General features: G+C 40.2%; 1 protein-coding gene across 2 annotated transcripts in view; it reads right to left on the reverse strand.

Moving 5' to 3' along the window:
- The window catches only part of pola1 (polymerase (DNA directed), alpha 1), a 57,471-nt gene that overhangs the window by 25,020 nt on the left and 6,879 nt on the right, over window positions 1-25,572 (reverse strand). For both annotated transcript variants that reach the window (XM_044177014.1, XM_044177013.1), the window contains exons 19-34: window positions 25,311-25,427; window positions 25,049-25,224; window positions 24,729-24,858; window positions 23,895-24,014; window positions 23,713-23,803; window positions 23,493-23,614; window positions 23,092-23,241; window positions 21,976-22,098; window positions 10,051-10,083; window positions 9,210-9,302; window positions 8,912-9,117; window positions 8,655-8,787; window positions 8,213-8,344; window positions 7,818-7,992; window positions 6,976-7,157; window positions 2,662-2,793 (exon numbers count right to left, since the gene is read on the reverse strand). In XM_044177014.1, coding sequence (XP_044032949.1) covers window positions 2,662-2,793; window positions 6,976-7,157; window positions 7,818-7,992; window positions 8,213-8,344; window positions 8,655-8,787; window positions 8,912-9,117; window positions 9,210-9,302; window positions 10,051-10,083; window positions 21,976-22,098; window positions 23,092-23,241; window positions 23,493-23,614; window positions 23,713-23,803; window positions 23,895-24,014; window positions 24,729-24,858; window positions 25,049-25,224; window positions 25,311-25,427 — 2,115 coding nt within the window. The remainder of the gene's footprint in view (window positions 1-2,661; window positions 2,794-6,975; window positions 7,158-7,817; window positions 7,993-8,212; window positions 8,345-8,654; window positions 8,788-8,911; window positions 9,118-9,209; window positions 9,303-10,050; window positions 10,084-21,975; window positions 22,099-23,091; window positions 23,242-23,492; window positions 23,615-23,712; window positions 23,804-23,894; window positions 24,015-24,728; window positions 24,859-25,048; window positions 25,225-25,310; window positions 25,428-25,572) is intronic.

Consider the following 25,572-nt stretch of genomic DNA (forward strand, 5'->3'; position numbering starts at 1 on the left):
TGAATGTCTCTACAAAACTTCATGGCAACCCAAATTTGATTCAAGTAAAAGACAATCAACAATTATATTGAATTAATACCCTTATATGCAGAATGCGTAACATGAAGAGTATTGAAAGCCGAATATGTGATGGAGAAGATACAAATAGCTACAACTGCCAATTAAACCTGCCTCAAAACACACTATGCATAGATGCAGTCAATGTACAGTAGAACTCCAACAGCTCTGCCTCTGATTGCAAATTGTGCCATCACAAGGTGCACAGCACTGTCTGGCCAGGTAGTAGCAGTTCGCAGAGGACTGTTTGGGGGCAGATGCATCATGGGTAAGGGTGTAACAGTTCTGAAACTAAATCTGCGATATAAACGTCCACGGTCTTGTGTCGCGGTTCTGTCTTCTGTGTTGCTGTCCCCCCCACCCCTCAGAATAGTGTAGTATTTCTGTCTTCTACTTGCACACGGAGAACAGAAATTCTGGAGCGCGAGTTTTACCTGGAAAGTTTTGGCGGTGCACCAGTTGCTGTCCATCAACTTTAGCATGCTATTCAGCTTAGCCTGCTAAGCTAGGTTAGTCAAGTTCATATAGTGTCTGTTTCCCGGTTCGTTACAGCGAAAATGGGCAACAATTAGTGTCAAACTGTATGCCGACATTGTTCAACTGAAGTCGGGTCTGACTGTGGAAACACTTCAAACATGACATTTACGACAGCATCACCTGTACGTGTCGATTAGTGGAACGAGACAAAAACAGACTGGAAGGCGAGTTTCTCCCCACAGCGTTCAGGCAGCCTCTTACTGGAGATTCTGAACACGCAAAAGCAATGACTGATATGAGTGTTTATTGCTGCAGATATGCAACTGTACTCGGTTGTAGAGAATAGAGGATTTAAACACGTGGTCAAAGTGCTTGAGCCCCGCTACAATGTGTCTTCACATTTGCATTTCAGTCAGTCCGTTGTCTGCCCTGTATAAACCAGTGCAAGCTGCAGTTGTTTAGGAATTATCAACAGGTCAGAGTCCTGTGATGGAGCATTACTGACATTTGTGTTATTTATTTTTATTTATTTGTTCTTATTGTCAATACGACAGTACTTGATTGCATTGACTGTTACAGTAAGGATTAGGGTCAATGAGCCACTGTTGAATATTGTACATTTTTGTTTTCCTTGCTGTACCAAAAATGTGACCCCAAAACCAAGGTACATACCAAACCATGAATTTTGTGTACCGTTACACCCCTAATGATGGGTAACTGGTTTGTTGACAGCCTGTGGGCGTCTTAGCCTTGCGCAGTGCTGACAGTCCCATCGGTTTCATGTGATGAGTCAGCTTTAATAACTGATTAATAACACACAAAGTTTATAAGATTCCTTTCTAAAATGATCAATTGGTCAATAATAAAAACAAATACTAAGTAGCAGCATTTAATAATTTCATGACATTTCTGTATTTATGATTATTCAACATGTATTTAATCAAGTGGCTATGCATATTTGCATGTCTGAACATATTTATGGCCTTATGTTCTTTTATCTTTAGATCTGAAAATGTGAATAGCCAACAATGTAGAGAGCCAATGATCCACATTTTCACACTTTGCATACATGCTCTTGAGAGAGCCTGTACATGTGTCTAACTCCAAAAATAATGTACCCTGCAAAGCTTATAATCCAACATCTTAAGTATTCTTTCAAGCCAAGAGTAGCCCTGTATTATTGAGACAAATCTGCTCGATCTTTAAAGTAAAATACGTTTGATTTGTTGTATTTTTAGTTTCTCTAATAACCCAGTTCTCACAGTATCAATTAAATTTCACCTTATCTAAAAAAAAAAAAATAAATTTAAAAAAAAAATGACAGCGTGCATGTTAAACTTGGTATTCAAAGTCAGAATGGTCATTTAAGTATTTTCATGGATCATGCTTCTTCAAATCTTTCAGGTGCTCTTTTCATTTTGTAAGCATAATGTGCTCTTTGGTTGAAAATGTCAGCGCAGTGCCCTGCTGAGGTTTCCTTCATTTCTCGTCCAACATCTTTTTGATGGCTTCTTTTCTTACCATTACTGCATCTGTTGCATCCCACGTTGTGTTAAATACAGTCCAACACTATTATAGACACTTTGTGAAAGATCAATTTTCACAAATTTTGACTATTTCATTACATACAGCTCAGTTTCTCTGGCCACTTGAGCTTGTATTTTGTCAGGTGAAGCATTAACTTAATTTCTTCAGGAATGTATTGATAGATGCTTAACAGTGTGTAAAGCTAAAATGAAGCGTTTTGAACCAAAGATTTCCATTTAGTGTTTATTTTTTATCAAATGAAGCATAAGTTCTGAAGAAATCTGTGAACTAACTGCAAGCTCAACTAATCTGTACGTATGGAGAAAAAGGTTTTTAAAAAAGGGGGGAAAATTAGGAGAAGAGAGAGCAACTCGTCAGCTGGCCAGCTGTGCTGGTCTAACAAGTTGCAGCATTAGACACTGAATGAAAACTAAATGAAGCCCATTTGTGGCCCTGCAGGTGGTGAAGGAGTAAATACATGAATGTTTGTGTGCTTGTGTTTTTGAGTGTGCGTAAAGCAGAGTTTTATTGGAAGAATCAGTAGTATTTATCAAAACCTCACTCGGGCTTGCGAACTGGCAGACAAACAGAAATACTCACAGAGTAGTATTTTTTGATATGGCGACGGATGTCAAGTAGCAGTTTGTTGCTGATGTTGACAGCATAGTCGATGGGGCGGCTCCCACAGGGGATGTGACAGCATCGCATCAAGCTGGGCTCGAACTTTACTCCCTGAAACAGAGAATGTGTCATGACAAAAGATTAATTCATATACACACACACACACACACACACACAATATCATCAGCTGTAGCTATCAAGCAAATACGCAGTCTCGTTCAAAGTACATGAATACAAAACAGGTGACAGTAATGTTTGTATGCAATCCATTCACACAAACACTGTAGATGGTTTCAAATGCCGGCACTTAAACACAGTTAAAAGTGCTGATTGATAGGAAAGTCTGCAAAGATAAATGACCTCCCTTCAAGGAAACTTGTGAGTGCAATGAGTTGACCACCACAAACAAATTTAGGAGACACTGAGCTGTATTACTTTACTAAACCAAATTAAGAATCTAAGAATGTGTGCGTACCATCACGTACCAATCCTTGGGCTATAACATCCCTGCTGCAGCGAAATACAGAGAGTTGTTGGCAAAAAGTGAATAAAATTAAGGGTGGTTGGTTTTGGAGCAGAGATCACAGCTTACTGACAGTTTTATTGATCACTGAGATAGCGTTGACTTGGAATGTAGTAAGCTACTTTTGCCATGTTGGTGCAGCTTAGCTTGCTACATTTCTCTGGGAGGTAGCTTCAGTGTAGTGAAGCTCAATTTAATGTAGAGTAGCTGGTAGCTTAGCTCACTACAATTTCCAAGTAGCTTGCCCAACACTGACGGTCGAATAGCTTCACAAACCCCGTCCCCCGACACTTTTCTGGGGCTGTGTCCGACCATTTCTGTAACTTTCTGAAACTGACGATCCGACATTCACACCCACATCACGCTGTGATTTGTCAGCTGTGCAGAGGTGAGAACAAGCCAGGTTTTGAATTTTTCTCCCCCCCCCTTACATTCATTAGCATTTGTTTAAAATTTGTCATTACCAAAAAAAAAAAAAAAAAAAAAAAAAAAAAAAAAGATTTTAAATAGGCTGCTGAAAATGTCTGGCCCATCTACATTTCCTGGTTTTAAAATCAGGTCCAATTGTAATTGAAAAGCCCTGGTGTAAGGGCTTAAAGCACCCCTGGGTCCAGTAAATTTTAACATTACTGTAGCTGAAAACAGGTCAACATGACGTCAATACCCCTGAATTGTCCACTTGACAGCAAGGCTTATAGTAAATGGAATGATAAAACTAGCCACAGTACATAACAATTACATTAAATATAACTGCTTTAAACACTCAGTCTTTTAAACGTGAACTCCATTTAACTGTCACATTGACAGCAGCAAAAAAGGTTTCTGCAGGGAAGTCAATGACACACAACTATGCATGTGACAGCCGACACACAACTATGCATGTGACAGCCCCCCCCCCTAGCCACACACAGGTTTTTTGTTTGCCTACATCATTCCTTTTTTGGAAAAAAAACACCAGATTTTCTGCCAGTTCAAGTCAGTCAACTCATTTGACTCCCCTAATATTAACACATTAACCCTCTCCTTCTCAGTCTATCCTCCTCTTCCTTTACTCTTCTTCGTGTTTTTTTCTTTCCCGTCTGCTCTTGATGAAAGCAGCCTCCCTTCTTCTCTCTCCATGATCTCTCCTCCCTCCTATCTCACTTGTTTCATTCCAAACTTCATTTTGATAACAGAACTCTCCCTCCCAAACAAGTTGTATATATAATATGTATATATACTTGCCAGTTATTTTACGGCCGAGTAGTTAAATGAAAATATGAAAAACTCCAGGTGTTTGTGTGAGACTTATGAGAAAAGTTCAAATAATGCAATCCAAGGATCGTATCTTTTAACACTCATCACTCCTCCAACCAACTGTCATCTGCACCACCTCATGTCTGCACTATAAACAGCCTTGTACAAAACTGTAAAATTTTAAAAATTTAAAAACATTTACAATGTCAAGTGTCTACGCTGACTGTCATCCATGTCTTTGTCTGACAATGTGCAGCTTTCACAGTAGGATCCCCAACGCTCTATTAAAACTGAACTCAGGGAATTCCCTGCAGCTCTATCCAGCTTTTTTCCCCCCTCCACAGTTAATCTTTTCATCCCCCTCTCCCGCAAACCCCATCAAACAACTTTCCTCCTCTGTCTGTCCTCCATCATCCATCACCGCCTCCTCCTACCATCTCTGGCTCTGTGTCAGTGGTGGAGTCAAGGCCCATCTGTCCTCCCCTCTCACTGAGCTGTTAGACCATGTTCACCACCCTAATTAACTTCCTGTCTTATCAGTTTCTCTGTGTGTGCGTGCATACCGGCCTCTGACGCATGCTGGAAAATTAACACCAGTAATCAGACAAATCCTGGTTAGTTTAGTCTAAAGTTTCAGATTTTTCTGACAGAACCAACATTTCAAGACCATATTCTACTGTTAAAACATCAAAGTAGGAAGTAGGTTGGTTCTTTTCTGTTTGCATGCGAACAAACTGAATCTAATACAGCTTTTCTGGTTTCTAGTACAAGTGTGTATGCCTCTCCGTAAAACATACCAGTCTATCTGCTTAAGTGTGTAATGAGGTCAACCTGTTATGGAGTGTGTGTATAATACTTTTTTAATTTAATGCAAGTTCTCTCTGCCAGCGGAGGACAGGGGGTTGTCAGTTTTATTAGTTTCTTTCAGACAAGAAAAACCTGTGTGCCCTGCTCATCATTAGAAGCTGATAGTGCACACACACACACACACACACACACACACACACACACACACACACACACACACACACACACACACACACACACACACACACACACACACACACGCACACACACGCACACACACGACCTTGGCCTGACAAATGGTAGGAGGTCAGTGTGTATGTGTGTGTGTCCATAGAGCAGCAGGGGTTAAGGGAAGGCTTTTCAAGTTGTGGAGTCCAAACTATGCCAATGAAAACAGAGTCCGTATTGGAGCCAGGCAGCTGTCTAAAAATACAGACAGAGACACAATATGGAGGATGACTAAAGCATGAATCCTTCACAGGAAGTTTAACTGAAATGCCTTCGGAAACACCATTCTTCCACTCTCACACTCTTTATCTGTGTATCTACCGATTAATACATTACAGCAGTGAAACACACCATTACTGATAAAAGCAATCTTTTTTTTCCATTTCAGTTTTTCTTAGTGTCTCTGTGTGGTTATGTGTGCTGCACACAAGAACATCTCTAACTAACAACTTATTCTTCTGCTGCAGCTTAAGTTACATAAGTTTAATATACACTCAGTTGCCAGTTTATTAGGTACACCTACCTAAATCTAATGCAGTCTAATACAGCAGTCTTGCAATAAATGAAGGTTATCATTTGTTTTACAGAGGTGTTGATTCAACTGTATGGTTGTTTTGGAAGATGTAGTTTGTGGTGCTGTTGAATTGTATTGCATTATACTGACAGGTGTTTCTATTATTTTGTCCACCCTATTTATATCAATGGGGATAGGCTAAATAACAGAAACATGTCCCTGTATTAGAGTACACTGCATCAGTTTTAGCTAGCTACACCAAATGAAACCTCAGATCCAAAAGAAGATTCTTAGACAGAAGATCATCTGGAGCTGTTTTGGCAACATTTCCTTTGGGATGATGTAAACTCTGGTTTTAGAGCACATAGTTTTCATTCCTCTTGGAGGAAGTGTTTGCAGTGAATAAAATTTATCTCTCTTTCCAACTGCAAATATGCCCAAGGACTATGCTAGGTTTTTAGACAAATGAATGACGACAATAACTGGCCAAATCTATTGAAGAATGACGATGGATAAGCTAAAAGTGTAAAATGAATAGTGCGTTGACAGAATATGGCTTAAGCAACCTTTTAGACTTCTCCATGAGTAATCCATGACAGAATATTTGTTAAATCTTGCAGCTGCATGCTTCATGTGAATACCTCATTCATGAAACATTTTATGTTGGATAGACAACAGTGATTGCCTGATTGAAACGCTGTCATTAGTAAACTGATTGATATACCAGCTGACAAACTTAACTATAAATGGGTGGATATCCTCCAAACTGGACATGGACAGCAGACACATACACGGTTCTGTTATACTGCAATGGGTATCATCTACGTACGCGTTCACTCGTGTTCATTTCCATAACTTTTTAGAAGCGAAAGAACACAATTTTGAAATGTTATACTTTCTCTCTGGCCATAGGACTCATGTAAAAACACAGCAGAAGAGTAATAAGGAACTTTTGTGACAGCTAACACTGTGTGCATCTACTTACAGCTCCTTCAAAGACGCTGTCGTAGATGTTGTCAGTGCCACATTGAGGGCAGGTGAAGGTGAACCTCTCACAGTCTTTGTAGCGCTCCTCGTCAGTCAGCTGGACCGGAGCTCCCAGCATGCCATCAGCCTCCTCCTCCCTCTGATACTGCTGCTGAGCCCGGAACTGACTCGGGTCCAGACCTGGCATGGACAAAAGATAATTACACCGCAGATTGGTTTCTCCTGTCGCATTTCTCTTTTTTAAACTCATCTACAATAATTAGAACAAATGTTACAACAGATGGAGCAGAGCAGGCAAAATACTTTGGAAATTTCCATCCAAATCACTTAAGTTTATGACTATTAGACAACATTGAAACATATATTTTGTACTTTTACTAGGCTGTTGTGATATTACGTATGACAACTTTTATGTTTGGCTGCCTCAGCTGTCAACAGACTATAAAAACAGGAATTATGACTAATGCTAACACATACATAAAGAGGGATTAGTACTATCACTCCGAGTGCGCTGTGCCCCACAAATACCTCATGACTAGTATTTATTTATAAAATAGTGTGTCTTTAAACTGCAAATGAGAATTCTGATGTCATTTAATCTCCAAGTTTTATGCAAGTTGATGTCAACAACACCAATTAAAAACATTTCACTCACTCAATTTTAATTAAATGTTCTCATTGAACATTTGACTTTTTTTTTTTTTTTTAAACTGATTTCTGTAATTTGTCATTTTTAAGGCAACCTGAAATTCCTCAATCCATAATTTAACACTAGAATGATGTTGGGTCACTCTCAGTAAAACTAAAGTCCTCTACAGTCTACCAAAATCATTAGCTTACCCAGCCACGTGGCTATGAGCACGCTGTCGATGCCCTCGATGGGGTCACAGATGCGGGACACCACAGGGTGGATCTGCTGGGCAAGGTAGTAATGATTGTCCAGACTGAGACCCTCCTGCTTCTGGAGCTGCTCTAGAGCATATGCTCTTTGACTGGCTGCCAGCGTGGAGCCGTCCTAGGAGAGAAAGAAAAGACATACAGTCGTGTGAGTGGTAGATTGTTGCCTTTATAGTATAGATCCGTACACTGAAAATCTATCTTTGGATATTCTTACATTGGTATTTATCAACCTATGTTCAGTGCATGCCGGGATTTTAACCACGATCAGGTGTCGAAATGTTAAAAACCCTAAAATGACAAGCGGTACAGTGTTTTTCTCATATACACACACACACCTTGCAGATGATGTAAGACACTGTATCTCCAGCTTTGACCCGGTGCCCCCCCTGGGAGTTGATCCATAGAGCCACATGGACGTGAGGGAGGCTCTTCTTATCTGGATAGTCCTGAGGATCTTTAGTCAGAGCCTGGAGGAAAGCGCACAGCAGCGACAGGAAAGAGAGCGACAATGAACAGACAGGTAATAGCAGATACAATAGAATAAACCAGATAAAAACAAACATTTGCGAGAACCTCACATAGGGTATGCTGGTTTGTCTCTACATGATTCCCCACTTGAGTTTCTTGTGCTATAGTATTCTATTACGTATGTGCAACCAGCGTGCTGATCAGTTTTACAATGTGTACACTTAACATGTGAACTTCAGCTGTATGTGATGACAGCTAGTTGCTTTTCTATTCAGGTGTAAATGTACACACATACAGCCACGTCCTCACCTTGTGTATCTCATACTGGTTGAGTGGTATGGCTCCATCTGCGACCTTCTCTCCCACCTCCATCAGGTGTTTCTGGATGTTCTCCACAATGACATCGCGATTCTGGTCCGACAAAATTTGACCGATCACATAGCTGCAAGAACAGGAGAGAAAGGGGGAGAGTAACTGTACGATTGTTAACATGCTAGCACTAGCATTGGATAAAAGATCCAAATGCAGCTTTCAGTCACAACTCTGTTTAGTTTATCTAAACGTACTTTCCACATTCCTTGGCCAGGTCACACCAATCTCTGCGGACGATGTCCAAGCCTTTGAGCTCCTGCTTGACGCTGTATCGTCCTTCGCCATGGTGCTCCACCACCAAGGCAGCGTATTTCTTCTTCTTCAGCAGTAAAAGTGACTTAAACACACCATCAATGTCGATCTCCAGAAGTTTGTAGAGCTTGTTTACTTCTGCCTTCACCTGAGAATAATAAACACGCATGTGCATTTAATGAAAATGTCAACTATAGAAACAATTGAAGAAAAGGAATTTTCAACTTCTCTACTACACACCTTATTGCCAAGTTTGAAGACTTCCTCCAGAGACCTGCTGTTGGTGTTGATCATAATGGAGTCAGTATCTCCGTAGATGACTTCCAGACTCATCTGAGTCACACAAGAGGAAAATGACACACATTGCAGATGTGTTCAATTAATGGAATTACTTTCTCTTACAACACTAAATGTAACTTCTATCTCAATTTCTAATATATAAATTGTCTGAATTCCATTCATTTAAACTAAAAACATCAATAACAACCAATGACACCTAACCAGTAGTTCAACAGATCAATTAACCCACAGTTCAATATGGATATATATATATATATATATATATATATATATATATATATATATATATATATATATATATATATATATATATATATATATATATATATATATTGCCAGTATTATTATTACTATGGGAGTAGCAGTATAAGAAAGGTTTTTTAATTTCTGAGTCTATTTTTTATTTTTTTTTATGTATTTCATTCAAATAGTTCTTAATTCTTTTTCTTACCTCTTAGCCCTTCTCTGTAGCATGTTAATTTCCCCCCAGGCATCAATATCAGTCTTATCTTAAATACGAATTTTTAACTTGTCATAATCAGGACATACAATATCAGAAGTGCTCCAGCATGATAAAGAAGTATCATGCACTGATGCATTGAAAGAAATGGTCGTCGATACATTCACCATTATTGAGGATTGAGGTAACAGTGACAATATATCCTGCTACAGAGTTTATGTAAAATCCTCCAGCTCTACTTCAAATGTATTTGAATTTTCCTTGATTAGATTTATATAATATTAACTGATCAGGACAACCAAAAGTTTCTTAATAACCCACCTTCTGAACCATGTCTTTGGTGTGCATCAGAATCTGAAAGCAGACACAACAGTAAGAATGGGGACTGACACAAACAACAGAAGGCATTGCAACACGTACAGCATTTCAGCGCAGTAAACAAACATATCACTCAGGAAGAAACAATGATTAAACATTAAGTTTCTATGTTATTTATTCTCTTTGTGTGTGTGTGTGTGTGCGTGCGTGCAGGCATTTGTGCGCACATGCATTTGTGTGGACATGGGAGCAGAGCAGGTGACTTGCTTTTAAATGGGGGATAATTGGCTAAGAGGGCAATTACGAGAGCGTGCTGTGACAGGCGTCTTTTCAACCCACACACATCCCAGCCGGACTCAAACACACACGCACACCTTAATGACTCGTAATGGCCTTTATCACCCGCAGAGTGAGTGACGGACAAATAAGAGAATTCTGTTAACGCAGGGTGTCCACTGTGTGTGTGTGTGTGTGTGTGTGTGTGTGTGTATAAGTAAGAGGGAGAGATCTGAGCTACAGAGGGATCCCAACAGGTGGGGGCCCAGAGGAAGGGAGGGCAGGGTGGGGGCTCCGGGTGGCTAATCTGGGGGGTCGGAGGAACGGAACGCAGTGTGACCTGTCACCAGCAATCTGCTCCTCAATCAACCACGACCGCATATATACACACCCTGAATCACACTGTGCTCCGTGTGGGGACAAGGACGTGGCTATTTCAGAGTGTGAGGAAGGGGCGGGGTTGGGCGGCGGTAGGATGGGGGGTGTCCCACTCCCTGAAACCAGAGTGGGACTTAAGCATGCTTTATGGGCTGCTACATACCACTGTACGGCGGGGGGAGTTTGAGTCATTCACAGAACAGCCTCCTCCATTAGGGACTGCAGTCAAGGTCAAGGTCTCACCACACACACACACACACACACACACACACACACACACACACACACACACACACACACACACACACACACACACACACACACACACACACACACACACACACACACACACACACACACACACACACACACACACACACACACACACACACACACACACACACACACACACACACACAAATCTTGGCCTAACCACATTCACACTAAATTGACTAGCTTGTCTCCTGCTAATTCAGGAGAGACGAAGAAAGGGAGGGAACGAGGAAGATGAAGTAAGTCTTAGGACGGACTCAGATTGAGTGTACAGGTAGATAAACCTTTTTTGATTTTTGAGACATTTTCAACACCTCCAAAAGCAAAACAATATGCAATTTTTGTGGCATTAAAGCCACATTCAAGTCATGAATGAAAATGCTAAATTTGAGTCAGACCTGCATTTAGTGAGTGTAGAGAAGGTTATTTAACACACAAAAAGAAGCTGAAGAAATGAAAGACATAAAATAAACGTAATAATAAATATACTAATAGAAAAGGACATAGGAGTAAACATGTACTCATTCAGTCACACACCAGGTCAAATTTACTGGCTCCCTTTTTAAAAATTCATATATTTGAAAACATTTTTGACCATGAACAAATGCTACAACTAAGAATGGCTGGAGTCTAAAGTAAAGCAGGATACTAACACAAGGGTTCCAGATATAGTACAGTAAATGTCAGGGTGGGAAAATCAGGGCATAGATACTAAACAGGATGTTCTCCTGTCCCTAAAACAAATGCCACTGAGGAGCTCTTGAGCAAGGAACGTCAGCTGTGTCATTGCTCAACAGTCTAATGTTTGGTTTAAATTTCTAGTGAAACCCACATTTGTGGCAAAAATGGCTGAGCATAACTGAATCATTAGAAACAAAACGCCAAGCAGCGCAGCACTTTTGTCTGGGCCTGGCTGAGCAGAGAGCCAGCAGACGTACTGGCCAATTTTTGGGAGGCTTTCTTCTTGTTGGAGGTGGTGAAGAAATGTATTTTCCCAAAGAACCAGAGATTTCAAGTACAGGGTCATCAGAAGTATAACAACCAGGGTACACTGCAGCTTGAGCAATTCTACCTGCACATAAAGTATGCAGTTGTCCTACAAATTGTGCATATGGCAGGTCTTGCCAGGGTACCTTAAAAACCAGAAGTCCCTTCTGCAAATATTTAGGTTGTTCTAAGCCATTTTACCTGCATCACACATTAAAATATAGTTGGGAGAATACAATCTTCTATCACAGTATCTGTAATAATTTATTACAATATTATTATACTGCATATCATTATATAGTGAAATTTCTGGAGGTGCAAGGGAGGTGAGAATGTGTTGATGTAATTGATGTGTGGACTCATTTAGACAGGTTTTCCATATGCTGTCACTTCCAGCAGGACAGACTGCTTTGAGGAATGAACCGTGTGAAAGACAAATCGTTTTACCATGATGCAAAGCGTGCAACTGTGTGTGTGTGTGAGCGCGCTCATCTTTAAAGAAACACCAACACACACATACTATATGGACCAATGCAAACATATAGGTCCAGGGGGTAAAAAGAACGTGCGAGTGTCTTACCTCTGATGACTACACTAGTCCCCACCGTGCATGCCGGTCATGCTGGGGCAAACAACTAAATAAATCTTTAAGTTGTGAAGACTTGATATTTCTCCATTTCCATGAGGTATGGTTAGACAATTTTCCCTAAGTCCAGCTTTAATAGTTTGATATCTACAAAGAGTCAAAGTCAATCTCTTACTTGCCCTATTTTCTACTCAATAAATTTACAAAATCTGTAAAAAACTTCCCAATTACTATTTCCTTCTTTTTCCTCACACCGTAAAACATCACTCAATTTTCTTATGTTCCTGCCTCTGTCAATTCTCAGCTCCTTGGTGTTAATACAAATGCTGGACAGTAATTGAGCAGCTCACTGAGAAGTGCTCCCACAGAGTGAAGGATCAGGACAGAAGATTTCTGGGTAGAAATTCTTCCTCATCCTTCCTTTTCAGGCCACAACACAGGTGAAGGCTCAGGTGTCAGCTTGCATTCTTTGGGCTGTGAGAGGTCAAGGAGGTTCAGAGGTCAAATGAGATGGCATGCCTTGTCATATGTATGTATGCCTACACATTTCCATTAACTACTGTTACTTACATTTCTTTAGACAACGATGAAGAACATAAGCAGAACAACAAATCCAGCGTACATCAACAGTAGTAAGGCAAGGAAGAAAAACAGGAAGAAGTTTGCTCTGAGCACTCGTTCCCCAACCACACACTACTAAACTCATGTAAAACAAGCCAACCGTTAACTTGCGCTTAAGTTTTATTTTAGCTTAGATTTAATTTGTTAACTAATGTTAAAAGTAATTGCAATTTAAAAAAAAGAAAACATGGCCTGACATCCTGCATCATGATCTCTACATGGACCCACGTGAGAAAATCAAATTTAGCTTAAAAGAACCCTTCCTTGACAGCTCACGACCACAAAATAGATTTCATAGTAGTTTAGTTTTTGATTTCATGCTAAAATCACATATCTACTATGATCATAAAATCGTAGTTTTGCTTTCATATCACAAAGAATCACATAACAGTCTTCTTTGAAGCAGACCGGTTGCCTGGTCTGCATCCGAGTTTGTTTCACACCAGCCAAAATGAACTGAACCAAACGGTAAGACGCACCAGATTTCGTTTAGTCAGAGACAGAGCAAGAATCCTTACATACAAAATGTACATTGTGCCTTCTAAATTTTAAGACATTAAAACATTTTTAGATAAACCTGCAACTTACAGCAGGTGGCAGTTCAAGGCACTGCAGTCTGTAGCTGCAGCTTTTTCAGACCCACCAGTTTTGGACAGTAGCACATGCGAGTGCTGTGGAGAGTTCTTATGTCCCTGCAGTATTTCAACACTGACTTGCACAGCTTACAGGTGACATTTTCCCTTTGTACTCCCCATTTTTAAGACATAATGTACCCAACAATCTGCCTTGAGACTTGAGGACGCAGACTTCAGGGCGCCTGACCCTGCCAATGTTGCTAAAAGATGTAGTTGGGTTAAGTGGTGCTACCGTAGTCTGTAACACTCAAAGCTGCCATGAAGTGAACGAGGGAGACAACTATAGGAGCACAGGTCCATGATGAAAAACAAGTCTTGTCCAGCTGACTAGTGCAGTTGAATAAACCCAAATCAAGATTTTCAGAACAGATATTAAGTTGGAAAAAGTGAAATGGATTGGAGGTTTCATATTTTTACACAATACCATCTACACTTTAATACCCAGTCCTAATATCTCACTGTCAAATCTGCACCACTGTCTGACTTTTCACTATTTGTAATCCCTTTAAATTTAGTGTTTTTAACAATGTCTCATGTCTTTGCATGTGCACTTGTGTGTCTGTCTGCACATGAGTTGTACCCATTAGCTGTGCGTTATTTCACTCTGTCATGCTAACTGATGAGCGGTTCAGCCTTGTTGTGATAGCCACCTTTTCCCAGCTGTTGCTCTGCTATTTGTTGGCCTTATCTATTAGGGATTTATATGTCTTGTTGTCATGTCGCTCTCAAGTATTCTTTATATCAATCCACTTACTCTGCCTCCTCTTCAAAATATCTTTTGTTTTTTGCCAGGCTGTCATTTTAAATAGGAATATGGGTCTTAACTGGCCTGCACTGGTTGAGTGACAAATGGTTTATAGCTTGTATTATCTTTATTGCTTCCTTTCAGACAGAATAGTAGACAAATGAGCAAGTTGCTTGCTCATTTAAAGAGCATCCAAGTCCCACCCTCAATCTGCCATTCTGAACACACGTACCATACACCCCTCCACTGATCAGTGGATCAGAGGCAGCATGTTAAACCTCAGTGCGGCAGAGGGCCCTTGTAAAAAGAGCCTGGGGCACCAGTGACGATTGTTTTGAAAAGCACTCAGCTGAAAAGCATTTTGGGATGACAGTCGACCGACTGAAATAGCACCTGTGGAGGAACACACCACTGTCAGGGCTTTTGGGGGGGGGGGGCGCAACACGTACACACGGGGCAAGAGTATGCGTGCACACACACACACACACACACAAAAGACCCCCCTCTTTCAATAACACAATCTCACACACAAAGATGCATAAATGATTTATAGTTTCTCTTCTGTTAGTGTGAGCTCTCATGGGCACACACCTCTATACACACAAAGAGAATGAAAAACCTTCTTTCACTAAAATGATTTCACTTGCATGCAAGAATGCATGAGCGCAAAGACACACACACACACACACACACACACACACACACCTGTCCTGGCAGATGCCATAGCAGTGTTCTCATGTCTGCTGCTGGGAGGGTCAATCTGTTGTAAAGCTGCGTCTGATTTAATACAACCGGCTGAGATCACAAACGCCAGCGTTCATCGAAAATAAGTCGACAATGACAACAATCCTCCTGCTGTCTGGTCAATTAAAAATATGGTACTTTAATAGCTGGAAAGGACATCCTGATGCTTCACTTCACCCTGGGCACAGTCTAAGTAGTCACCAATAAATTCTTAATGTGATTTAAATGTGGTATTTGGGATAGCAGACAACAGATGGTTCAGGAAGATAAAATTACCTTTGTCATTACACATCAGCATCAATCTCTTACACTGAGTCAGGTCTAATTTTTATAAATATTTTTTAACTTTAAAGCATCTATAATCAATATTTTTATAATAATGTATCAAATGACAATGTGAAAGGGGCCGCTTGTAGTGCTGAACTTACAGAGAATTATCTCTGTAGGTTTCGGCTTTATAGCAAGTTTCAGCTCATTGTTTAGCCTTCCTGCCGGAAACTTCACTCTTTTGGTTCACTCTCACTGCGTCGTATTCTGCAGCAGCAGGCAACTGTTTTAAGCGAAAAAGCTCCAAGAACCAACTGTACACTACCTGCTAAGCATCAGACAGCAGATAGACAAATTTAGCGACTAGCTGGTGAACATAGTGGAGCATTTAGCAGCTAAAGAGCTAGATATATACTTATGTCAATGTTGTGTTCACAACTGATACAATAAAATACCAGTGTCTGGACTGTCTATTTTTCTTATGAATTAATCAAGTGATAAAAAAGGGTATTAAATTAAGTTGGTATTTTTACTTGATAAATCATAACACAAAAAAATTAATAAATTATCGAAACAGTCATTGATTAATTTTCTGACAATTGACTAATTATAACAGCAGGAAACCAACTGCAAAATTATTCAGAGACTGATATCTACAGCTACATGATGTCATTTTGCTGCAGCCTTTATCATCCCTACAATTCAGTAAAGTAGATTAGAGGATCAAATTCATTAGGTCATAAATCAAGAAATGTTAAGGTTTTAATAGAACTGAACATATGTATCACCTACTTGCAAAGTCAGCTAAAACCATGTACTAATTATCCTCTCATTTACAACTCTATCAGTAGCCCTGATAAAGACAGCATATGTCAGATCAATCCCTAATAAATCATAATCCCTGCCATTAGCCCGGTCTCACATGGCCTCATTAGTAGGTGTTACTAAAGTCGGCGTTTAGATTCTGAAACCTTGTCCTGTCCACTGTCAGCCCTCACAGACAAGCTAATGTAGCCAAAATAGCAGTGCTGCTCCCATGTGACTATTTGTTAAGTCCACTCCTATCAGGAGTAAAGCCAGCTCTTTAAGAGGACTACAGGACCATGGAAACATGCAGCCCTCATTTCCCCAGACATGAGCATGCTTTACATGCATGGGCTGACACACACATCAGTGTAGACAGGCTTATGTATTCTTACGTCTAATTCGGGGAAATGTAAAAATGACCCCTGTGATTCTGAGACAGCAGCAGCAATTGAGATCCTGACTGAAAGAAATGGGGGCAACAATATTTACCTCGCACATCACCACAGCACAGCCATGACAGATACACACACACAGACGAGACATGATAGGGTGGTTTAGGTACTCCTGTGTCTAATTCGGGGAAATGATTTGAGATTCTAGAGACGAGAGGAATGATACAGAACCTGAATGAGGGACACCAGGGGTAACAATATTTACTTAGACTTCATTACAAGCACACGCACTCTCTTACACAAGTACACATAGAGGTTTAACCTAAACCAAACTTTGACCTCTCCAAACCCTCGGCTCTGTTACCCAAGCCCGCTTCTATCCTTCACTCTGCATGCCACCCAATAATGTCAACTACGAGCTCCTGTCAGGCTGTTTTTAAACACAAGGACAGAGACTCAATTACAGCAGAATGGCTTTCAGGAGTCATCCTCCAACCTGAGACACACACACCTGCTAATGGTTGTCAGATTTGCTAGCAAAAGGGTCAAAGGTCAAACCAATCTGCGTTCCGCAACAATCAGCAGCTTCCACTGGCCTCTGTTGTTAACATCACTCGATTAGGAGGACATACACACTAACACACACACACACACACACACACACACACACAGATACAGTATATGTTCAGAGACAAGATAAGATTTCCATGTTTTCTAAACAAAAGTCATAAAAGTGAAAAACTTTGAAACTTGGGTGGGGGTGGGGGTGGGGGGTTCTGATTAATTCTGTGTCCTTACTTACATTTAAAGACACCAAAGACAAAGATGAACTACACTCCAGGCAAAGCAGCTTTTGTGCTGCCCTTGACTGTTAACAGACACTTCTCTATTTGCTATGACTAGCAACATTAACACCAGCATAGGAAATTAACACCAACGACCAGCCAAATGCTATAGAGTTTTTCCCGCAACTGATCTCTGATCTACAAGAGTGTCTGCAGAAAATCCTCCTTTCTCTAAGTGTAATTCTCTATTTGTCAGTTGAAGTCAGGGATCCACCAGCCAACGGTTGGTGGACAATAAAAGTCTTCCTGGCATGACAAATGCATTTATCAGCCTATTATAACCACATGCGTGTAAGTTGTCTGTGTCTCATATATCTGTTCTCTGCACCCAACTGTTCTCTGGCGAACATACAAAAGAACCCGAAATAACGCTGAGGGGTTGAGGGGGACATCAATCTGTGGCTGTGTAATCCTAAACCTTCACCTTCCTCTTAATACCCATCATCCCCCCCTTAATACCCACACATACCAGGACAGAGTAGGGCCACAACAAATGGTCCCCCGACAAAGGGCAGAGTTCGGCCAGTAGCATTTGTGAGAACACACGCATAGACACATGTACATCAACACATATATGCAGACACAGATAGATGCAAGACATACTCAAGAAACACACACAAGAGTCAGGAGGGGAGCTAAGTGGGGGCTTTTCCCTCTTAACTTGGCAAGTCTGATCAGAAGAGCCACCGCCAAGGGTCTGTCATCCCCTCTAAGCCACCCTCATCTGAACCCTCCCTGTGCTGAGAAACCACTATGGCCCCTGGCCTGACCCATCCTGCCATAGGGGGGGTTAGGCCTCAATTTAAAACGAGAGTGAGAGAAAGATGAGAGCTAAGCCAATCAATAAATACACAGAACACATGCACATTCGCCACACACTCGTCCAAACAGATGAAGGTGCTGAGGGGTGTGAGGGTGGATTTAAACTACGGAAGAGTAGTGGTCAGTGTACGTGTGCCAATTACAAAAATAAAAAGCCTCCTAAATCATGATATGAAAGTAGAGTGCAAATGTGACGATTAAAATGGGGGGCGGGGGTACAAACAGCAATACACTACAAATACACTAGAAACCCTGCTATAAATGCCAGCTGGCCTTTCTGGATCACTGCAGTCAGAAAGAACTACTTGGCTTACGGTTATTTAACTTTAGGGCTCCATACAAATTCAATAAAACTGTTTCATTTTGTTTAAACTGTTTCCCGAACCAGAGAGTCTGAGTGTGATGACCCATATACTGGGAACACAGCCTGCGGTTTTATAGAAGCTGGCTTTACTTTGGTATAGTATATATACTAAAATGCCTCTCTATAATATAAAAACATTTCTAAATGCAGTTAGAGGGTAACTGAATTTGTCAGAAAAAAAGTCCAGTTTGATCAACTGGATCATGAATGTTTGGAGATATTGACTAATTAACTTGAGAATTTCATTTAATTAAAGATTTTGAACAGAATATCTAACAAATAAATAAATATAGATTTCGGAGTGTACTAAATTATCCTCAACCACATTATGCATCTTATTTACAGTGGGACTCCCTTGGTTGTGTTGATGCCATGCTCTCCCCAAACACACAACCTGCAGTATAAATAGATGTGCATCTAGGATCATGGATACAAAGTAAACAAAACACTAAGATTGTGCAAAGGGGAATCTCTGCTACCTCAGCGAGTTGAGGTCCATGCTACTCAACACGCTGTGGGTTCAGATCTGACTGATGACCTTTTTCATGCATGTCTCTCCAATCTGTCATATCACTCCCCACTGTATGCAATGCACTAATGCAGTGAAGTCCTAATAAAACACAATCCAATTTGATGACTGTCCCTTTAGCACACTGGGCAACTTCAGACGGCTGAGAAAATGCTGGAGGCAAAGTAGGCCATCAGCATGTTTCTGAAAACAGTTAAAAGTAAATAAATTCAAATGTATCTATTAGAATATATGTTAACACAATAGTAGTTATTCCTGGCCAGAAGAAGAAGAAACAAAATTATTGTTTAGATTATACAAAATGCAGCAGCATGTTAACTCTCTAAATGCTCAATTTATACCCATTATAAAAAAGGCCTTTTAGTTTTAGCATAGACTTTAAGATTCTGCTTTTAGGTTTCAAACCAGTCAATGTGATTGCCTGAATCTGTGTCAGATATAATAGATAAGACAAATTCCTTTAAGGTTTCCTCTTTAACTTTGACACTAGTCTTGTAGACTTCAAAAAGATGTTTCTCCAGAAAGCTTAGGCCTAGCTTAAGGAACTAATTGGTCTTCACTTCTGGAACAACGGCTAAGAGGACCTGAGGGCATCAGTATTGAGACTGACAGTTTCTCACAAAACCTTCAACTATATCTTTTCATCCTGCATTTACAGTGCAAATCCAATGACATAAGCTTTGAGGCTTATTTTTTAACTTCCCTATTTTATGTTTTAACTATTTGCTCCTATGTTCAATTTCTGTAATGTACTGCAATTTTCTACAAAAGATGGTCTATATATATTTTAATGTTTATATGTATATTTATCTCTTTATTTGATTGATAAACACTTCAATGTGACATACAAACAAAATGTTAGCATATTCTCAAACTCCTGAAGTAGGAAGGTTGTGTAGCATAATCCAATTGCTAAACATCATAACAACATGTGGATCCAAATAGAAAATGTTTGTTTAATTATCTCCTTGATATTCCTCAATGACAACAATCTGCTTAGTTGTGCACCCTACAGCTCTGTGGCAGAATACTCCTGGTAACTCGTGTGTGGTCTAACCAGTGCTGCTAGTGAGAAAATTACAAGGGATAATGAGCTAAATATTTCTAATAGTTTGAACCCAAATTGCTACTACCATTTGGCTACAAAACAAAGAAATTTGAAATATATTTTGTGCTATTTCTGTTGAAGTTTTAAAAAGATTACTCAAGCAAGTCAGTTTATGAGGGAAGGTCAAAGTGGTGTAATGCTAACTAGCTACATGTTTGGTGAGTCCTCAGAAGTAGGGGGATTTTTGATTGAGGCAGGGATGAGTAGACAATCACTGAATTTTATTGTAGGATGATTTATTCAAAGCTCCTAAACCATTAGGAATACAGACTTGAATTAACCATCATAAATATTCAGTTTAACACGCCTGCACACAACTTGCAAAGCACAGCAATGTCACCATTTCAGATAATGGAAATGTAGCCAACTTTGTGGCTGAGAGTAGTGACGCTTCCTGGATAAAATAAAGCCAGAAAGAGGTAAAATGTAATTAACCCATCCACCTCTGGCTATTGACAAATATACAAGCAGTAAGTCTGAAGGGGAGAGAAGCTCCCACCTGTCCCAGTGAATCAAACGTGCACCTTTTACAATGTAGCTCTGTCAGCCGAACAACGAGCATGACTGGAGGCACAAACGGACTGACAAAATAACACACACACACACACAGAGTTACTGCCCTGCCCTCTATTAGGGAGCACAAAGAGGTGTGTAAGGGGATCTTAATGAAGGACTCCCCTGAGGCAAAGCTTGACGTCTCTGCTGAGGATGTGTACTGTTAGAGCTCATTAAATGAACATGAGTACTACCACTGGCATGGAGGGAGGGAGTGTGTGTGTGTGTGTGTGTGTGTGTGTGTGTGGTGTTCAGTTACAATACCAGATTTAGCCATTTATGTCATGCAGTACACATGCCTCTTTGCGCCAATTTATTGAGTGTGCACGCCCATGTTGTTCCATTTGTGTGTGTTGAAGAAGTCGTTACACAATCAGACTTTACATGAAGAGAGTGTGAGCTTCATGTGTGAGACTGTGGCATTTTGTTACTGGAAAATACTTACATAGAGCTATTGATATCGCAGACGTTACAACAGGTCTCTTATTCTGACAAAATGAACTTGAAGGAATAATCATATTTAGAACAGGGAAGGGCACAGGGTGAGGGAGAAAGAGATGATTTTGTGGAGAGTAAGGACGACAAATGTGAGACAGCAATAGAAAAAAAGGAATAGAAAGAAAGAAAATGGAATAGTGGCAGGAGTGTTGCACGATGTGGAATTTGATGTAACAGTGCGCTCTTGTGGATGAAAATGGAAGTATTTTAATTTCTATTGTACTCTCTTGTTGGTACTCGGGTAACTCTGAAGACCAGAATCTAAATCACAAAAGGACTGTAGGACATCCTCATTATTGAATCAGTCTGTGTGTTTTATGTCTTTGCATTCCCTGCCTGCTTGCTCCGTGAGTACCTTAATAAATGTACCACTTTAGTTTAACCATAAGCTTCTTTTAGTTCAGTTTATTTGGATCTGTATTAGCTGCCAAAGGTGCGACAGCTAAAACCTTTGGGGTACAGATGTGTTTATGTACAGTATGTGGGTTTGACTCACCTCTCTACCCTTGTGTGTGACCAGGGCAGCAAGTGGCTTGGCATAGAAGCGGCTGTAGCTGAATCCCAGGCAGCCGTACATACTGTTAGCAGTCAGCTTCAGAGCCTTCTGACGAATGTCATACTGATGGACAGACAGACTCAAATTAGGCCAAACAGACATAAGGATTTTATATTCCCCTTGAAAACTCGTTATAAAGATTTAAAAGGTTACAAGTTGTCTCAATGGTAAATAAAAATGGCTGACAATAGAAGGAGCGTAATTATATGCACATCACAGGTAGATGCAAGGCTATTGACATGTTCATCATCATGGGTGGGTTAGATGGTTAACCACACCTGTCACCATAGAGCCTATCAGCCTATTGGTGTGTGTATATATATATATATATATATATATATATATATATATATATATATATATATATATATATATATATATATATATATATATATATATATATGGTTGTGGTAACCACTTTAATCCATTTTGATCTAAGATCCAACTGAGATAGAAACAATGTCTATTTAAATAAATCTGTTTGGAGTCTGTATGCAGGCGTTGCTCTTTTCATCGAAATGAAAATGGTTGACCGTTTTGTCAAACAGCACCAGTGTGCCTACTAAACAGCTATTTGCATCTGACTTCGCTGAGAGCAGAAGATAATATAAAGAAAAAATGCCCAACTGCTGTTCATCTGTACGCTCAGTATGATCTAAACAGTCATCTTTTCACTAATACATGATTAAATAAATACGTTACAATGACTGTTTGTTACATAATAAGCATACAGATGGACTGAGCATACAGATGACCACCATAAAAAACCTGTCCCCAATTGTATTATTTTGAAGAGACATAAATTCAAACAGATTACAATCACAGGAGCAAGCTCCAAACTTTTTAAAATGCTTCAACATTAGTAGACCCAATTTTATATTGCATGTTTGCGATCAATAACTTTAAATAGGAAAAAAAAGTGCAAAGCAATAACCTTTCAATGCAAACAAAAAGGGAGGGGAGTATCCATACTACCCATGGAAATACTATACAGTATGTGCTGCTTCAGTGTGTTTCAGCATGTATGTGTAGGTATGTGTGAACTTTGATATGTACCTGTAGGTAGAGGTCTGGGTTGACATCTTGCTGTCTCATCAGCTGTTTGACCTGTTTACGCCGCTCGACCAGCTTCCTGATTTCTTTGGGCAGGATTCCCATCTCCAAGTCTGAATCTGGAATCTCGGGAATCTCCTCTGACTCATCCTCCTGTTACCATGGAAACAAGAGTTGGAAGTGAGCTGAAACTTTCCTCTGGGAAATAAAAAAAGTCAGGCCGACAAGGATGTTGAGGCTTTTTACGCCTCTGTAGCTGGGCATTGGGATCAATTTATAAATCATGTCTGGACTTCATAGATAGTTTTAGATTTAGATAATTAATTTATTAATGAATCATTTGGTTACACAAACACACCTGCTTCTACAGTAAACATATGAACAAAAACTGCACACACACACACCTCCTTCTTCTGTGTGTTGTGAGCCTCCCTCTGCACCGTGGTGAAGCAGATGTTGAACTCCTGGATGATTGAGGGATACAGGCTGTTGAAGTCAAGCAGGAGCACAAACTTGTCGTAGAAACCTATAGAGAGGGGGAGGGAGGTTACAGAAATATATGCACAAACATACATATGAGACAAAGACAGAAAAGAAGACTTTAAACTAAAAACACAGACTTACCAATTTTAGGATCCAGCACCAGACCTCCAGCATAGGCTGCCTTCTTCTTCCGCTTGCCTTTTCCTGCATCCATATCGTCTTCTCCCTCGACCTGGGACACAGAAACAAAGAGAAAAAAAGCATTTGTCAGATGACTGTACGATACAAAAAAGAAGCTGTGTGTGATTGTGTGTGGGCTTTACCGTTTCCAGCTGGGCCTTTTTGAAGGACGGTTTGTCGGGGACAATGTAGTTTTTCTCATGGAAGGCATGAAGCAACAGGAACTCATTCCTCTCAGAGCGACCGCCCATCAGAGTACGAGACTGCAGAGAAGAAGCAGGAAGAAATAACATTACCAAAAGGAAAAGAGGTCATAAAACAGCGGTTGACCTGAGTCAACCTGGAGCACGGCTCAGGGATGATGGTATCTTCATGTCCCCATTTTAACTGAAGTCTAAAATGTCATCTTACCCCACTGCATTGTATTTCGTAGATCTCCCTGAAACACAACGGAACGTCAAAATACACTGGCTCCAAGCCTTGATAAAGGTTTTTAAGATTTAAAGAGTCAAGTCTTTTCTCTTCATTCACAAGAGAACCAAGTCTTGCTTTTGTCTGCAAACTGTTGTGGTTCTGACTTCAATTTTCAGTATTTCAACTGTACAATAAGCAAGAAGAGCTGCTGCCTGGAATTTAAAAACCTCAAAGATCGGCCATCCCTGTTTCTTTTGTCATGTGTGTTTAAAATGCTTTTTTTCAAATAATATTGGTAGTGCACACATTTTGGATTCTGAGAGAGAGATTTTCTCCAGAGCTGATTCCTGAATCAGTTCTGGCAGATGCATTATAAGCGTGTAGTTAATATCATGATATTCAGCAAATTGTGAAGTGACTGCAATTTTAATTGCTATTTGTGTTTTCTGTTTGAGCTGAACAATGAGGTTAGACAGTAACTGTGTTGCAAAATTTTATGTATTTCTGTTTTGCAGCTGTGGGTGGTTTAATGAAGGTGAAAGGAAAGTGTTGTTGTGTGTTACCAAGACATTGCCAGCAATGTTGGTGATCTGCACGGCCAGTGGCAGCACGTTGAGCTCACACATGATCTGGAGGATCAGCTTGGCATCTGTCCATGTCAGCTCCAGCAGGTAGAGCAGGTGAGGAGAGTCACTGATACACATACACATTTTTGGGGGAGGTAAAAAAATAAATAAAAAAAGATAAAACAATTTGATCAGAAAACAATTCCAACTACACATTTGTGTAGAAAAAAATTCCGTTTTGTGTTGGTGCTTATATGCAAAATCAGACGTCTCTTTTTTCTGATTTGGTTGAACTGACCCTTTAAGGAAATACAAACCTGTAGAGATTCTTGATGTTTTCCTGAGAGACTGTGGCTCTCTCCATCTTCAGCACCTGCGCAGCCAGTTCAGTCAGATGGTAACTTTTACAGCGAATCAGCTCCTTGGCTGAGATCTCCACATCGCACACCAGACGGCCACAGGTTGCGCTCTTCTCTGCAAAGGAACCACGACCCTGCCAGTACAACAACGTTTATTAATGTACAATATGGTATAGAAACAAAAGAAGCTTATGATGCTACGGATTATTATTATTCATACCCCTAGTTTAGGCATATTGGCCCTCCTGAGGCGTCCAATCTTAGACCAGTGGGGAACCTTGCACACATTGATCCTCTGCAGAATCACTTCCAGGTCAAAACCATAGATGTCGTGACCCTACAGTAAAAGAATATGGATAAGCATACTCATTTTTACCCCGATGAAACACTGCACCCTCATCTGGGCTTCCTGTGCATCCTATATTTTCATATGAGGATGCTAATGATTCATCTGCAATCCATTCAGGAAATTGCATAGAATT

Source organism: Siniperca chuatsi, linkage group LG19, assembly GCF_020085105.1.
Source record: "Siniperca chuatsi isolate FFG_IHB_CAS linkage group LG19, ASM2008510v1, whole genome shotgun sequence".
Lineage (NCBI taxonomy): Eukaryota > Metazoa > Chordata > Actinopteri > Centrarchiformes > Sinipercidae > Siniperca > Siniperca chuatsi.